The 16,941-nt window shown below is 43.8% G+C and overlaps 1 protein-coding gene across 1 annotated transcript; it reads right to left on the reverse strand.

Moving 5' to 3' along the window:
• Positions 1-1,458: 1,458 nt before the first annotated feature.
• Positions 1,459-15,811, reverse strand: LOC112250549 (pre-mRNA-processing factor 39). Its single transcript, XM_024420796.2, has 15 exons — positions 15,653-15,811; positions 10,277-10,425; positions 9,471-10,022; positions 9,198-9,323; positions 8,859-8,977; positions 7,692-7,859; positions 7,312-7,495; positions 6,702-6,809; positions 6,189-6,353; positions 5,586-5,712; positions 3,110-3,378; positions 2,778-2,962; positions 2,555-2,629; positions 2,293-2,395; positions 1,459-2,053 (listed from the first exon to the last, which is right to left on the reverse strand). The coding sequence occupies exons 1-15, from the start codon at positions 15,663-15,665 to the stop codon at positions 1,961-1,963; spliced, it is 2,436 nt and encodes an 811-aa protein (XP_024276564.1). The 5' UTR covers positions 15,666-15,811; the 3' UTR covers positions 1,459-1,960.
• Positions 15,812-16,941: the final 1,130 nt, after the last annotated feature.

Raw genomic sequence — 16,941 nt, forward strand, 5'->3', positions numbered from 1 at the left:
TAATGTGTCCCTGAACAAAGGGGGGAGTCAAAATCAAAAGTAACAGAATCCGGTGTGGCCACCAGCTGCAATAGATCCGGGCTCTTCGCTGGCCATGGCAGAACACTGACATTCCTGTCTTGCAGGAAATCACACACAGAATGAACAGTATGTCTGGTGGCATTGTCATGCTGGAGGGTCATGTCAGGATGAGCCTGCAGGTAGGGTACCACATGAGGGGGGAGGATGTCTTCCCTGTAACGCATAGCTTTGAGATTGCCTACAATGAGAACAAGCTCAGTCCGATGATGTGACACCGCCCCAGACCATGACGGACCCTCCATCTCCAAATCAAACCCGCTCCAGAGTACATGCCTCGGCGTAACGATCATTCCTTCAACGATAAACGCGAATCCGACCATCACCCCTGGTGAGACAAAACCGAGACTTGTCAGAGAAGAGCACTTTTTGCCTGACTGGTCCAGAAACGGTGGGTTTGTGCCCATAGGTAACAGTTGTTGCCGGTGATGTCTGGTGAGGACCTGCCTTTACAACAGGCCTACAAGCCCAGCCTCTCTCAGCCTATTGCGGACAGTCTGAGCACTGATGGAGGGATTGTGCATTCCTGGTGTAACTCGGGCAGTTGTTGCCATCCTGTACCGGTCTCGCAGGTGTGATGTTCGGATGTACCGATCCTGTGCAGCTGTTACGTGGTCTACCACTGCGAGGACGATCAGCTGTCCGTCCTGTCTTCGACGTCTCACAGTACGGACATTTCCATTTATTTCCCTGGCCACATCTGCATACCTCCTTGCAGCATGCCTAAGGCACATTCACACAGATGAGCAGGACCCTGGGCATCTTTCTTTTGGTGTTTTTTTAAGAGTCAGTAGAAAGGCCTCTAGTGTCCTAAGTTTTCATAACTGTGACCTTAATTGCCTACAGTCTGTAAACGGTTAGTGTTTTAACGACCGTTCCACAAGTGCATGTTCATTATTGTTTATGGTTCATTGAACCAGCATGGGAAACGGTGTTTAAACCCTTTACAATGAAGATCTGTGAAGTTATTTGGATTTTTACAAATTATCTTTAAAAGATAATGTCATGAAAAAGGGATGTTTTTTTTGTTGCTGAGTTTATGTAGTGCACTGGCTGAGGTCACTCCCATCCACAACATAAAAATCCAATTAGAACTGCTTGATTAAGACCATAAACTACATCAGCTTTGTAGTGGTGGGTTGGACTTGGGACAAAAGCCAGCATACGCCACATCCTACTGTACCACCCCATGACCATGGTTGATGTCTGCTGAGTATGACCTATGCTTTCATCTATAAAATGTGTACAAGGAGTAAGTACATGTCAATTACAGAAACTTATGATTGGGTAGGTAATTTGCTCTCCAATCTTAATGGTTACGCTGCAATTGCAGTGATAATATTGTATAAAATTGGTTAATTCAGGGAACAAAACAAGAAATAGGATAATGTCTTTATTATGAAATTAAGTCAAAAAAAAAAGAATCTTCATTCATTTCTGTTCTTGTCCCAGAAAACAAAACCCTTAATCTTAGGAAAGCAGAGAAGGGGCTGAGGGAGGACTCGGAGCACAGCAGGTACCACTACCTCCATACGAATCTATAATCTGTATCAAACATAACTAGTTTCCCCACACAGAGATAAAGAGGAACCAATCTAAAATTAAAAACATATAATTTGGCGTAATTTTGACTGTGGGAGGGGAAAACAAATAATAATCTGAAGTCCGCATTACCAACACATGCGTAAAGAACACAAAAAACAGCCAGTCAATGAATGATGAGATGGTGATTACAATGAATATGTCAAATGGCCAATGGAAACAAAAGGACATAAACAACAAATCAAAGAGGAGCTGAGCTGAGAGGTTGGGCTGGGTAGAAAGGATGCTTCCTCTGAACTTCTTCCTTCAGAAGGATCTCTGTCCATCGGTCTTTGAAACATCATGTTGGTGGAGGGGGGTAGTACTGGTTATACTGCTGGGCATACTGGTTGTACTGTCCCCAGGAATGCTGTCCCCAGTTATTGTACTGTTGCTGTAGAAGGAAAGCAAGGAAAGACAGGGTTAGTTGGCATTCCTGTCAGCGTCACCAGATGGAGTTCAACCCTATCTATCGTCCTCCCATTTAAAAAAATAATAATAATTATAGTGAGAACCAATTGTCATGGAACGCCTTTGTCAGGGATGGTATAACATTTGCAATTTGTATTGCAAGGTGACATGTATAACAATGTTGTATAACAATGTTTGACTCTGCTCTATCATAGGACTCACTTGGTACCAGTTGTAGTTGTAGGCAGAGTTGTCTCCCTGCATCATGTGCCCTGAGCCTGGGTGGTCGTCTGTACGCTGTCTCTTCGACTCGGGCTCCTGGGAGCTGCAGGGACACGAAGGAACAGGTTCATGTCAATCAAGAGCACCCAACTAAATCAATTCAGGTATGGCGATTCACAACCTGCTATGAAGCATCCTACTGTGTTGTACTCAATGTCGTAAATGTTAAACAGTGAGAGAAGTGAACAATTTCAAATCTTACCCATTCTCTGCTTTCCTCTTTGTCGACTCATGTTCTTTCAGAAGCTTCTGGTGTTCATCGTATGCAGTCACTAACCTGTGAGGATGGAAAAAGAGTACATGGTTGAGATTAGGAGTGCAAGCATGCCATATGGATTCATTGTCATTAATTGACTAATCACAACACTGGTCAGTGAAAATGTACTCATTGTTTGAGGGTGTAGAGGTACTGTAGGTGAACTGACTTATTGATGTCGCTGCCAAAGTCCTCGAGGAACTCGACCTTGCGCTGAGAGAAGGTGAGGCGGCAGTCGAGGGGCAGCGGGCTGCTCAGGGCGCGGTCGAAGCAGGCCAAGATTTCAGCCTCATTCTGCTGCACGTCCCCACTGTACTCCAGCTCTAGCAGGTTCAGGTACAGCTTAGGACTCGTCTGGAGACACACACACACAGATTAATGAACTCAAATGGTTTCTCTAAACACATTTTCTCTGAATCAAACTCCCTTTGACACCATGTACTGTATCTCAATATCAAGATCCTGAAACAAGTGATTCCATTCATCTAGCTCTGATCTTACCTGGTCCTTGTCTATGGTTTCCAGCAACACCTTGCGGGCCTTGGTGAGGCTCCTCTGTACCTTCAGCAGCTGCCGGGCCAGCTTCACGGCGTAGAATGACGTCTCGCTGGCATTCTTCCCCGATGCCATCGCCTCGCTCAGCAGGGCCTCTGCCTCCTCCAGGTTGCCGTGGCGACGTTCCAGGCTGACCCGCCGCAGACGCACCATGGCCAGGCCCGGTACCAACTCCTCCAGAGACTTCAGGATGCCACGCGCCTCCTCTATGTTCCCTGCAGGGAAACAAAACACAAAAACAGGATTGAATGTTTCTTACTAGTCTGTATAGAGAGGCTACGAAGGCTTTTGAACTTCTATTACGTGATCGTCTCAGCCTCGTTAGTCGAATGCACTTGTCTGTAAATCACATCAGGTAAAGGTCTGACAAGTGAGGTGTGTGAATCGTGGGGCTGGCACAATAATCATATAACCAACAACTATGGACAACCACCATTAACCACAATTGTTTTGTCAGAATTGTCTTAATACATTCATTTTAATAGGGTGGGGATTCATTTTTATTTTCAAATAGACAAAGTTGACCTAATAATCACACTTTTTTTTTTTACAGTTGAAGTCAGAAGTTTACATACACCTTAGCCAAATACATTTAAACTCAGTTTCCACAATTTAATTCTAGTAAAAATTCCCTGTCTTAGGATCAACATTTAATTTTAAGAATGTGTAATGTCAGAATAATAGTAGAGAGAATGATTTATTTCAGCTTTTATTTCCTTCATATTTCTAGTGGGTCAGAAGTTTACATACACTCAATTGGTATTTGGTAACATTGGCTTTAAATTGTTTAACTTGGGTCAAACGTTTTGGGTAGTCTTCCACAAGCTTCCCACAACAAGTTGGGTGAATTTTGGCCCATTACTCCTGACAAAGCTGGTGTAACTGAGTCAGGTTTGTAGGCCTCCATGCTCTCACACACTTTCAGTTCTGCCCACACATTTTCTATAAGATTGTGGTCAGGGCTTTGTGATGGTCACTCCAATACCTTGACATTGTTGTCCTTAAGCCATTTTGCCACAACTTTGGAAGTATGCTTGGGGTCATTGTTCATTTGGAAGACTCATTTGAGACCAAGCTTTAACTTCCTGACCGATGTCTTGAGATGTTGCTTCAATATATCCACATTTTTCTCCCTCGTGATGCCATCTATTTTGTGAAGTGCACCAGTCCCTCCTGCAGCAAAGCACCCCCACAACATGATGCTGCCACCCCCCTGCTTCACAGTTGGGACGATGTTCTTCGGCTTGCAAGCCTCCCCCTTTTTTCTCCAAACATAACGATGGTCATTATGGCCAAAGTTCTATTTTTGTTTCAACAGACCAGAGGACATTTCTCCAAAAAGTATGATCTGTGACCCCATGTGCAGTTGTAAACCATAGTCTGGCTTTTTTATGGCGGTTTTCGAGCAGTGGCTTCATCCTTGCTGAACGGCCTTTCAGGTTATGTCGATATAGGACTCGTTTTACTGTGGATATATAGATACTTTTGTACCCGTTTCCTGCAGCATCGTCACAAGGTCCCTTTGCTGTTGTTCTGGGATTGATTTGCACTAAAGTACGTTCATCTCTAGGAGACAGAAAGCGTCTCCTTCCTGAGAGGTATGACGGCTGCGTGGTCTTATGGTGTTTATACTTGCATACTAATGTTTGTACAGATGAACTTGGTACCTTCAGGCTTCTGGAAATTGCTCCCAAGGATGAACCAGACTTGAGGTCTACAATTTATTTTCTGAGATCTTGGCAGATTTCTTTTGATTTTGTCATTATGTCAAGCAAAGAGGCACTGACTTTGAAGGTAGGCCTTGAAATACATCCACAGGTACACCTTCAATTGACTCAAATTATGTCAATTAGCCTATCAGAAGCTTCTAAAGCCATGACATCATTTTCTGAAATTTTCCAAGCTGTTTAAAGACAGTTAACTTAGTGTATGTAAACCTCTGACCCATTGGAATTGTGATAGATTATTCATTGTGTCTGTAAACAATTGTTAGAAAAAGTAAATGTCCTAACCGACTTGCCAAAACTATAGTTCATTAACAATACATTTGTGGAGTGGTTGAAAAACGAGTTAATGACTCCAAACTAAGTGTATGTAAACTTCCGACTTCAACTGTACAGGAAGAGGGTAAAGTTGGTACATATTCTTTTACAAGCAAAAACAGCACAGTCGGGAGGAGATGCTCAAAAACATTTCATTTAGACGGGAGGGAGGGGGTTACCAAACCTGTGTTGCATTCATTAAGTATGCATGTAGTAGCCAATTTTCATAGATGCATTATGGTACTTTACAAGCTCAAAACCATTTAACAAAATTGACAACCATGGTAATTTGCTTGACAATTAATCCTTACCCACAACTCCATAACCGTCACAGCTTTATGTGAATGTGATGTTAAGTGGGAACTAGAAACACCACTCACCCTGCTGCTCCTCGAACGCAGCCCACAGCAGGTGAATGTTGGGCTTCTTGGATAGGTGGATGGTACACGCCTTCTTGTACACATGTCTCACTCCCTCAATGCTGTAGCTCTCTAGATATTTTGCGTACTTCAGTGTGAAGCAAGAGAAAGAGGGTTGGAGAAAGAGGGGAGGACGGGGTGGATGGAGAGCAGGAGGTGGAGAGAAGACGAGGAAGGGAAGGTGACAACAACATTTTAAAACACTTATTTCCGGTTTGCTCAACCAGTGAATTTCTTCATTGACAAGATCGTGTTTTTAGAAATGTTCTTTGTAAACCCATCAGCACCTTCATGGAACCAATAAGATAAGTTTCTGTAAGGTAGTGGGAGACGGAGAAGATGCAACGTAGTAGTTGGCAAATGCTGGAGTCAAATCTTGTGTGGCAAAGCTGGCCATCCCCTAATACAACAGATACAGTGGTTAACAGATCAACGTTACACGCAAAGAAGAGATGTTCAGGACGATTTACTGTTGTCAGGAAGTGATGCAATCGTTGATGGGGGAAGTGCGGGGGTCATTATTTTTGAGGTGGGGTTGAAGGTCAAAGGTTATGGTTGGGTTACCTTCATCCAGAAGTCCTCGTAGAGAGCACAGGCGATGAGGCAGCGTTCGAACAAAACGACCACGCGTTCGGGAGTGCCATTCTCGATCTCAAATTCCAGATACTCCTTCCAGTTGCTGAGCTGGGTCTTCTCCAGGGCTTTAACGTGGAAGTAGGGCCGTTTTATCTACGAGGGGAAAAGGGAAACACAGCATTCAAAATGGCAGCGGAACAAAATGTACAACCATTTCAAAAGTAACGTTATTAACAATGGAAGGAAATTGAGGGATAGTTCACCCCAAAAATCAACATTTGTCAAATATTTTCATACCTCGTATTCCATCTATTGTGTAGACATCTGTAGGCCTCAATCCCAAATGAATGGGAAAGAGTGGCACCATCCAATTCCATCTCCACCCAGCTTGACAAAGCCCACTTTAGAGGTATGAAAACTTTGAGGTGAACTATTCCTTTTAACAATATGAAATACAATTGGATGATATTCTGATCATTAAAGACAGATGTCAGTACTCACCCCCTCCTCGAAGGCCCAGCGCTTGCTGACCTCCTGCTCGTTTTGGTTGAACACCTCCTGACGCGACTCGATCACCTTGTGGCGCATGTTCTCAATCTCCGTCACTCTCTAAACATAACACAAGACACTAAACGTTAACTGCTTCACTTTAAAACACAATCTCGTAACCATCTCATTCTCCACTGAAGTGCAAACTGCATGTCCTGCTGCCAAGGTTATTTACATCACCCTGAGGCTGAAAGAGATCCAGAGACAAGCAGGGGCTCTGCCTGTCGAAGGTGGCCTACCCAGAGAACGAGGCCCACCCCGGGGCAGGATATGTACCATATCCACCCTGTCTGTAGGCCAGTCCTGGTGCTGGGGACTGGAGAGGACGAGGGGCCACTCAACTAGGCCAGCCAGCCACGATTTGTCCATTCCAAATCCCTGACTGGATGATGCCCACGTACTCATTGGCTTGGCTGCTGACGGAAAGACACCTGCACAGATTTGTGTTTCACCCCATGGATGATGTCTCCATGGGTGATGATAAAGAGACAAGGGCCTCCTTCCTAACTCTGACATGTTGTGGTACATCAACCCCCCTGAAGGTGAGGCAGCAGAGTCGTACCTTAGCAGGATCTGGGAGGTCCTCGGTGCCGACTGGGAGCCCCTCAGGCTCCGCGGGTGTTGCTTCCTCTCCATCCTCATTGACTGTGACTGCATTGGCTTTGGCTAGCTCCACCCTGAGCTGGACAAACTCCTCCTCTGACAGGAAGTGTTTGGGGTTGTTGTTCTGCACATGCTCTTTGAACCTGAAGATTGCCAATCAGTACATCACTAAGAGAACAAAAAAGGTACTACCAGAAAATAGTGCCCCTGAAAGTAAGTGTGGCAGACAAGGTTAGAACTAATGTCTGTGTTTGATTTCTAGCTACCCACTACCTGAGATGTTGACCATAACCCTCATGGACGGTTTATCAAAAACCCATTATGAATGAGCAGTCATACCTCTGGAGGTGCTGTGAGTAGAGCTGGGTGGGTATGCCCAGGATACGATCGTAGATGGCCGTGACGTTGGCCAATCTCTCCTGCTCCGTCTCCCAGTTGATGTAGGCCTCCCACAGACGGTCAGAGCGGAAGTCTGTCCCTGCTGCCAACACAGCATGCTCATACGCACTGTACGATAGGACACAGACATGATTAACGATCAGGGTTGAGTATGTTACTTTCTAAATGTAATCCATTAGTTACCTGTCCACATTTATCAGTAATGTAACTGTTGGGTTACCCAAGCTTAGTAACGTAATCTGATTGCTGTCCCTTTAAAAAGGCATTAGAAGAAGACAAAAAGGATCCATGCCTGTCATCATAGTGGTCTTTGACTTGTGGTCAGACTAGCTCAGGTGGAACAAAATTAAACTTGCACTTTTTTTCAATGCTGAATTGAAGATCGTTGAGAAAACAAAAAGGTGTCAATACATTTTTTTCTGCAAACATATTTTCTGAATATTAATAATATTATTCAAAAGCATCTGATTAGTTCTTTCTTGGAAAACAAATTACTCCCGAACCCTGTTAACAATATACTATGACCTGTAAAACACTTGGTTTTGGAAGTGTCACAAGGTTCTAACACACAGGTGTGTTTTTTTAAATATTTAATTTAATTTTACCCCCCTTTTGTCCTCAATTTTTGTAGTATCCAATTATTAGTAGTTACTCTCGTCTCAACTCCTGTACGGGCTCAGGAGAGACGAAGGTCGAAAGTCATGCGTCCTCCAAAACACAACCCAACCAAGCCGCTTTTAACACAGCACGCATCCAACACGGAAGCCAGCCGCACCAATGTGTCGGAGGAAACACCGTGCACCTGGCGACCTTGGTTAGCGTGCACTGCGCCCGGCCCGCCATAGGAGTCGCTGGTGCGCGATGAGACAAGGATATCCCTACCGGCCAAACCCTCCCTACCGGCCAAATCCTAACCCGGATGACGCTAGGCCAATTGTGCGTCGCCCCACGGACCTCCCAGTCCCGGCCGGCTGCGACAGAGCCTGGGCGCGAACCCAGAGTCTCTGGTGGCACAGCTAGCGCTGCGATGCAGTGCCCTAGACCACTGCGCCACCCGGGAGGCCCCCGGCATTTCACTTTTCAGTGAGGACAAAGCTCTTTACTCACGCTCTAATGCGTGACGGTGTCTCTGGGTCTTCAGGGTCAGCATTGTCCTTGATGAAGGACAGGTAGTGGAGCCACAGGTCCACACTGAGGGGGATGGCATGCACACCCCGCCGGTACACCTGGGGATAGGAGGCAAAAACAACATTGGAGAATGAGACAACCAGTGTGAAAACTACTGAATGAATGACTGTCACAGCAAGGACCCAAACAGTAGACAGCACAAAGCTCCAGCCCCTAACCCTGTCAAGCCCTTTCAGATCTTGACAGAGGATAGGAGGAGAAGATGTCCATTTACACAATTAAACACCACTACATGAGCCCAGCCACAAAGAGACTTACCTCCTCTGCCACCTGTGCATTGCCATGTTTCTTCTCAGTGTCAGCTAACTTCTTCCAGTAGCCGTAGCAGTAGGGGTAGCGCAAGAAAAACGCATCAAACGCCTTCCTCACCACACCAAGATGATTCTGAGGCGGCAAAAAAATAACATTTCCAACTTGCTTCCTGACAGAAAAACCTCAATGTTTACATGTAGTATTCAATACAGCAGATAAAACCTAGTCACAATACAAGCAAGGGTCAACATAAAAATGTCAGGACTTTTCCACACTCACCTCTTGTTCCACATACTGCAGCAGGTAGACCCAACCATTGAAGTCTTCAGGGTTTTCCTCACACCCTTTAGCCAGCTTCTCATACTCAGAAGGGATAAGAGGTTCTGTAGGGACAGCTGGTTCCTCAACAGGTTCCACCTGCTCTGTCTCTTTGGATTCTTCAAGTTCCATGTTAGCTGGGCTACTATCTTCTGCAACCATTGGTGGCTGGGCTTGGACTGGATCTTGTTGCTGTTCTCCAGTGTCGGACAACTTCTCGCTCTGTATCAAAGGCTCTGTGGCTGTGTTGTGTCCATCCTGACTCTCGTCTGACGATGCCTCCATTTGGTTCTGTTGTTCTGCCTGTGGAGAACGAGACTGCTCATCTGAATCCTCATGCTCCCGACGCTCCTCTTGGAAGAGTTCAGCGCTCGCTAGCTGGAAGTGCTGCACTGCCTGTTCAACAGATCCTAGATCAGACTGCTGGACCTGGTGCTGCTCTATTACCTCTGGCGACGACTGATCTGACTCTGAGTCCGAGTCGTGGATAACCGTGGTGAGGTTATGGGGATCCTGGTCAAGGGGGAAGGAAATTATTACCAACAAGCAACTAAGAAAATAGGCAAGGGACTACCTCATGTTTGAGAGAGCACCACTGTTGAAAGATGAAAGTGTTGGTGTTTAGACCTACTAGTAATGCAGGCACACAAAATAGCATTTGTCATGTTGTTGTACAGAATAATAACAAAAGGGATACATTGGCCTTGTCATTACAACTACGTCCAGGGCAAAAGAGGTCAAACCCCACGTGCATTTCCCACACTGACCTGATCCATGGTCCATTCAGCAGCATGCGTGAGGACAGGCAGGTCAGGGAGGAAGTCCTCTCCGTTGCCCTCCATGGCTGGGGACTCCACACTCTCAGGGCTGTCTGTGTCCAACATCCCCGTCATGGGCTCGTCTGAGAGGTGCAGGTCTGGGGAGAGGAAAACATATTGCACGTCAATATCACAAGATCGAGAAGGGACAGTAATTATTAGTTAGTATTATAGAAAATTGATGTGGAATCACGTATGACTGGGTGATATGGCTGGTCCCATGTTTCATGAAATCCCAGAAAATGTCCATACTAGGAGTTTGAACATTAAAACAAAGTTGGGATCTATAACGTTAATATAAACCCCTAACCAAAAAAACAGTATCTTCCCCCACTGCACTTAATTAAAATCACAGTTCAGTTACACACCAAAAATATTTTTTTACGTGTTATAGCCGATAGACTATGAATGCCTGTGGAGATTGTGTAATTCAAAAACAAAACAGAGGAAGAGGCCAAACTTCAGGCTACTTGGTGAATTTGCAAAGCATGCAAGACAAGATATTGCGAGATGCAGATTACCAAAACATATGAGCACGCTTCTTCTTCTGCCTCTCAATCCCTCCGTCACACTGGCTTGCCTGCGCTGTCTCTTCACTAATGATGCAAGTGTGTGATCAAGCACAGTGTAGCCTACTCAAGTTTTTGCGGCATGAAATCAGTGGGCTACCGGTAGCATGTATCGATTACGCTTTTCAGGCGTAATGGAATGTGGCCCCTTGAAAGTGCCTCAGCTGCAGCATATGTGTCTGTTAGGGTAGGCTACCCTACGTTTTATTGTTTTATGCCAGCACAAAACCTTCTCTGGTGATATGAACAGACATTTTACTTGTCTGTAAAGGAACGCCACTTCTGAAGCCGGACTAAAGTCCATCACAAGGCAACCAGAACTGTCAACCAAATAAATCAAGCTGCTTCGTGCAGCCTGCACGCAGACCACTCTTTCCATAAAAAAGTACTGTTTGTAAAATACCAAGACATTTAGTAGAAATACAACATAAAAATAAAATAAAAGTATTAAAACACAACAGCAGCACCTGTGTTGTAAAGGAAAAAACAGAATATTTTAAGCCAGAGCAGAATTCTACCATTTTAAAATGTACAAAGATTTTTTTACAACTAACCCAAGAATGACCACAGCCTGTCGTTTCCAACGGGAACAAATGAGTCAGTGGGCAGAACAAGGAAGGAGGTTGGAGATTCAACTGGCGCGTTCTAGCATGCATTTGCATATTTCCGTTAGGGAACACCTACTCTGAAGTGTGCAATAACTTCTTATGGCTGCAGGGGCAGTATTGAGTAGCTTGGATAAAAGGTGCCCAGAGCTCCTCAGTCCCAGTTGCTAATATATGCATATTATTAGTAGTAGTATTGGATAGAAAAATACTGAAGTTTCTAAAACAGTTTGAATGCTGTCTGTGAGTATAACAAAACTCATATGGCAGGCAAAAACCTGAGAAGAAATACAAACAGGAAGGTTGGTTGATTTTCAACCCAGCCCCTATTGAATACACAGTGGGATATTGGTTATGTTGCACTTCTTAAGGCTTCCACTAGATGTCAACCATCTTTAGAAACTTGATTGAGGATTCTACTGTGAAGTGGGACCGAAAGAGAGGAATGAGTAAGAGGTCTGCCAGCAGTCACGTGCTGGTCATGTGCATTTCACATGAGAGGTAGCTGCGTTCCTTTGCTTTTCTAAAGACAAAGGAATTCTCCGGTTGGAATATTATTGAAGTTTTATGTAAAAACATCCTAAAGATTGATCCCATACATCGTTTGACATGTTTCTACGGACAGTAACGGAACTTTGACATTTCGTCTGCAACTAGGGAACGCGCTTCATGGCTTTGGATTTGTTTCCCAAACGTGCTAACAAAAGTAGCTCTTTGGACAAAAATGGGCCTTATCGAACAAAACAAGCATTTATTGTGGAACCGATTCCTGGGAGTGCATTCTGGTGAAGATCATCAAAAGTAAGTGAATATTTATAATGCTATTTATGGAATACCTTTGACTACCCAACATGGCGGATATTTCTCTGGCTGGTTTGGGCTCTGAGCGCCGTTCTCAGATGATGCTTTTTCCGTAAAGTTTTTTTGAAATCTGACACAGCAGTTGCATTAAGGAGAAGTGTATTTAAAGTTCAATGCGTAACACTTGAATTTATCAACATTTATAATGAGTATTTCTGTGAGTTCATGTGGCTCTCTGCAATATCACTGCATGTTTTAGAACTACTGAACGTAACACGCCAATGTAAAATAAGATTGTTGGATATAAATATGAACTCTACTGAACAAAGCAACATTATTGTGTAACATGAAGTCCTATGAGTGTCATCTGATGAAGATCAAAGGTTAATGATTAATTTTCTCTATTTCTGCTTTTTGTGACTCCTCTCTTTGGCTGGAAAAATGGCTGGATTTTTCTGTGAGTTGGTGGTGACCTAACAATCATTTGTGGAGATTTCGCTGTAAAGCATTTTTGAAATCAGACACTGTGGCTGGATTAACAAGAATTTATCGTTAAAATGGTGCCTAATACTTGTATGTTTGGGAAATTGGATTTCTGAGATTTCTGTTGATTTGTATTCAACATGACTTTCAGTACGCTGATCTGTATGTAGGTTTGTATTTCCGTTTTAGAATTTTTAATACAAATGAAATTCGCACTTATACAAGCACCTGCACAATATGGTTGAGTCTAACCAAACCACAGACAGGAATGCCAAATCTTCCAGCTGATTGCGAGGAAACATGCTTCAGTCCCCTACATTTGTCTATTGTATACATAAATTGTGCATCACGTGCAGTGCCTCAAGAAATTGAAAATACAAGCTACAGAACCTTCAATGCAGTCGGAAAGTATTCAGATCTTCACTTTTTTCACATCCTTATTCTAAAATGGATTAAATAGTCCCCCCCCAATCTACACACAATACAAAAAAAACAGATTATAAATGTTGGCAAAAAAATTAACTGACGTTACACTTACATAAGTATTCAGATCCTTTAATCAGTACCCTGTTGAAGCACCGTTGTCAGCGATTACAGGCTTGAATCTTCTTGGGTATGACGCTACAATCTCGGCACACCTGTATTTAGGGAGTTTCTCCCATTCTTCTCTGCAGATCCTCTCAAGCTCTGTCAGGTTGAATGAGGAGCGTCGCTGAAACAGCTACTTTCAGGTTTCTTCAGAGATGTTCGATCAGGTTCAAGTGCAGGCTCTGGCTGGGCCACTCAAGGACATTCAGAGACTTGTCCCGAAGCCACTCCTGTGTTGGCTTGGCTGTGTGCTTAGGGTCGTTGTCCTGTTGGAAGGTGAACCTTCACCCCACTCTGTTCCTCTATCCCGACTTGTCTCCTAGCCTCTGCTGCTGACAAGCATCCCCACAGCATGATGCTGCCACCACCATGCTTCACCGTAGGGATGGTGCCAGGTTTCCTCCAGACGTGACGGTTGGCATTCAGGCCTAAAGATCTTGTTTCTCATGGTAAGAGTCTTTAGGTGCCTTTTGGCAAACTCAAAGCGGGCTGTCATGTGCAGCCTCCTTTTACTGAGGAATGGCTTCCGTCTGGCCCTTCTACCATAAAGGCCTGATTGGTGGAGTGCTGCAGAGATGGTTGTCCTTCTGGAAAATGCTCCCATCTCCAGTGGAACTCTGGAGCACGGTCAGAGTGACCATCAGGGTTTTGGTCGCCCCCCCAATACCAAGGCCCGACTCCCCCAATTGCTCAGTTTGACTGGGCGGCCAGCTCTAAGAAGAGTCTTGCTGGTTCCAAACTTCTTCCATTTGACAATGATTAAAGCAACTGTACTTGGGAGACATTCAATGCTGCAGAACATTTTTGGTACCCTTCCGCAGATCTGTGTCTTGACTAAATCTTGTCTTAAAGCGCTACAGATAATTCCTTTGAACTCATGGCTTGGTTTTTGCTCTGACATGCACCGTAAACTGTGGGACCTTATATTGACAGTTGAGTGCCTATCCAAATCATGTCCAATATATTAAATGAACCACAGGTGAACTTCAGTCAAGTTGTAGAAACATCTCATGGATGATCAATGGAAACAGGATTCAGCTGAGCACAATTTCAAGTCTCATAGCAAAGGGTCTGAAATAAAGGTATTTTTTTTGTTGCTAAAATTACCCAAAACCTACTTTCGCATTGGCATTATGGGGTATTGTGTGTATAATGATGAGAAAACACTGGAAAAGGTGAAGGGGTCTGAACACTTCTCGAATGCACAGTAACGCAAAAATTTGGGTAAACAACATTATCTCCACGTCCTACCACCAAAAAGGACCAAGAGCATGTACAACCGGTTAAGTACGATAAATATTTGTATTCAACATTCTGGCCTGTAAAGACTATTGCGTCTTTGGTCAGACTGAAAGTCCATGGGAGAAACCATGGTAACAATTTGATGTTTAGGCAGGGTTATAGGTTCCTGTGGCATCTCTAGTAATGCACTAAAACTGTGTATGTGTCATGTAATATATATACACACACACAGTTTTAGTGCATTACTAGAGATGCCACAGGAACCTATGACCCTGGCTAAACATCTAATTATTTTGTTACTCGTTTTCAGTTATATATATATATATATAACAAAATACATTTCATACATACTCCAGATTAGTAACCTGAACCATTCAAGTCATGTTCAACTTTATTCAAGTAGTTGTAAACCAAAGAATCCCCACCGACCGCAGCTCCTGACTTCTTCAGTCACATCGACTTGTGCAAGCATGCGTACTTCCGTGTTAAGGAACATAGCTAGCATGTTAGCTAGCACAGGCGCGCGTGATGGCGTATAGTAACGTCAGCTATCATATCTAACTAAACATTTTAACTGCACAATCAACAACGACCAAAATATCTAATTATCTAGCTAGCCCACTTGTAATGATAGCTAGCCAGACCCCATTGAAGCACGACGCGGTAAACACAACAGTGAAGTTGGCTTAGTAACCTAACTAACCGTAGCTAGTTAATTCAAACGGATCTAAAATACCTAACTTACCCACTGACTGTATATCCTCGAAAATAAGACGTTAGTAAAGTTCACATATGCTGTGTGTCATTGTAATGATAGTAGGGAAAGGCGACCGTTTCATTTTAATCCAATAATTGGCTGAAAGTCTTAAACAGTACCACAGCGTAGTGATGTCTTCAACCCTGCCTTGGTTTGGGCCTAACGACGTTAGCTGCTAGCTAGCCAGACCGCACACGTCCACCACCATCTTCACATTACAGCAAGCGTAGTGTTAACAAGTTCAGGGGAAAACATGTATAAATATTTTTTTCCAACTTACCAGTATCTTCCATGAAATTCAGTTTAGACAAATGTGTATTTCTGTTACTTTAAACGTATCTAACCAACAACATGTAGCCGCGTTTCTACTCTCATTCTCCAGCGACAACTTTGAGGAGGCTTCGGAAGGGCAGACAGAATGTGCGCATGCGTAACGTTCTCAATAGTTACCACAAACACAAAGTCAAAATGGCCATATCGTAAATATTTGCTTTTGGTTTAAGGTTTCGGTCAGGTATAAGGTTAGCAGTGTATTTCATGTTGTGTTTAAAATCAGATTTTAAGAAGATTCATTGTAGAAAGGGGCGGAGTTTAGCCATAATGTATTTGTGGCTGTAGTAACTAGTGACGACCCATGCGTACTGTAGGGGGGTGGATCCACTAAGATAATGGCTGTGTTCGATAGGATCAAAACCGTAATGTATCATGGCTAAATTGTGACTGACTGATCTACAAAAAATAAAGAGTAGTTTTATATGATTACAATGTTCTTTGTTGAGTAGTCAGTCGGCTCCAATGTCGAACAAGCCCAAAGTAACCAAGAATGTTTACACTGTATATCTGTCGACTTGTGTTTGTCTGGCTACTTCGTAATGAATCCAACAAACGTAGCCAGTAGAGGCTGCAGTCACGGATTTATGCAAAATGGTGAATAAGAATAAGATAATAATATACCTATTTGTCATTGGCTTTGTTGCCACTATTTTACATGATTTAAAAAAAAAAACATTAATTTATCATTGAACTGTAGAAGAATTGGAATAGGAGCATAGATTTGACTAAGGTCTAGATTCGAAATAATAGAAGAAATCCAACTTAGACGAGCCCTAGACCCACACCAATTTGCATACCGCCCCAACAGATCCACAGATGATGCCATCTCAATCGCACTTCTCACTGCCCTTTCCCACCTGGACAAAAGGAACACCTATGTGAAAATGCTATTCATTGACTCCAGCTCAGCGTTAAACACCATAGTGCCCACAAAGCTCATCACTAAGCTAAGGACCCTGGGAATAAACAGCTCCCTCTGCACCTGGATCATGGACTTCCTGACAGTCCGCCCCCAGGAGGTAAGGCTAGGCAACAACACATCTGCTATGCTGATCCTCAAAACTGGGGCCCCTCAGGGGTAGATGCTTAGACCCTTCCTGTACTCCCTGTTCACCCACGACTGTGTGGCCATGCACGACTCAAATCCAATTTTATTTGTCACAGGTGTAGACCTTACAGTGAAATGCTTACTTACAAGCCCTTAACCAATAATGCAGTTAAGGACAATACCTAAAA

This window comes from Oncorhynchus tshawytscha, linkage group LG05, assembly GCF_018296145.1.
Source record: "Oncorhynchus tshawytscha isolate Ot180627B linkage group LG05, Otsh_v2.0, whole genome shotgun sequence".
Classification (NCBI taxonomy): Eukaryota; Metazoa; Chordata; class Actinopteri; order Salmoniformes; family Salmonidae; genus Oncorhynchus; species Oncorhynchus tshawytscha.

Excerpts from the sequence above, each read along its gene's own strand:
- LOC112250549 (XM_024420796.2), bottom strand. Across the intron at positions 8,978-9,197 it reads ATGCACAGGTGGCAGAGGAG|GTGTACCGGCGGGGTGTGCA; the intron begins GTAAGTCTCTTT and ends TCCTATCCCCAG. Across the intron at positions 7,496-7,691 it reads TACTCACAGCACCTCCAGAG|GTTCAAAGAGCATGTGCAGA; the intron begins GTATGACTGCTC and ends GGCAATCTTCAG.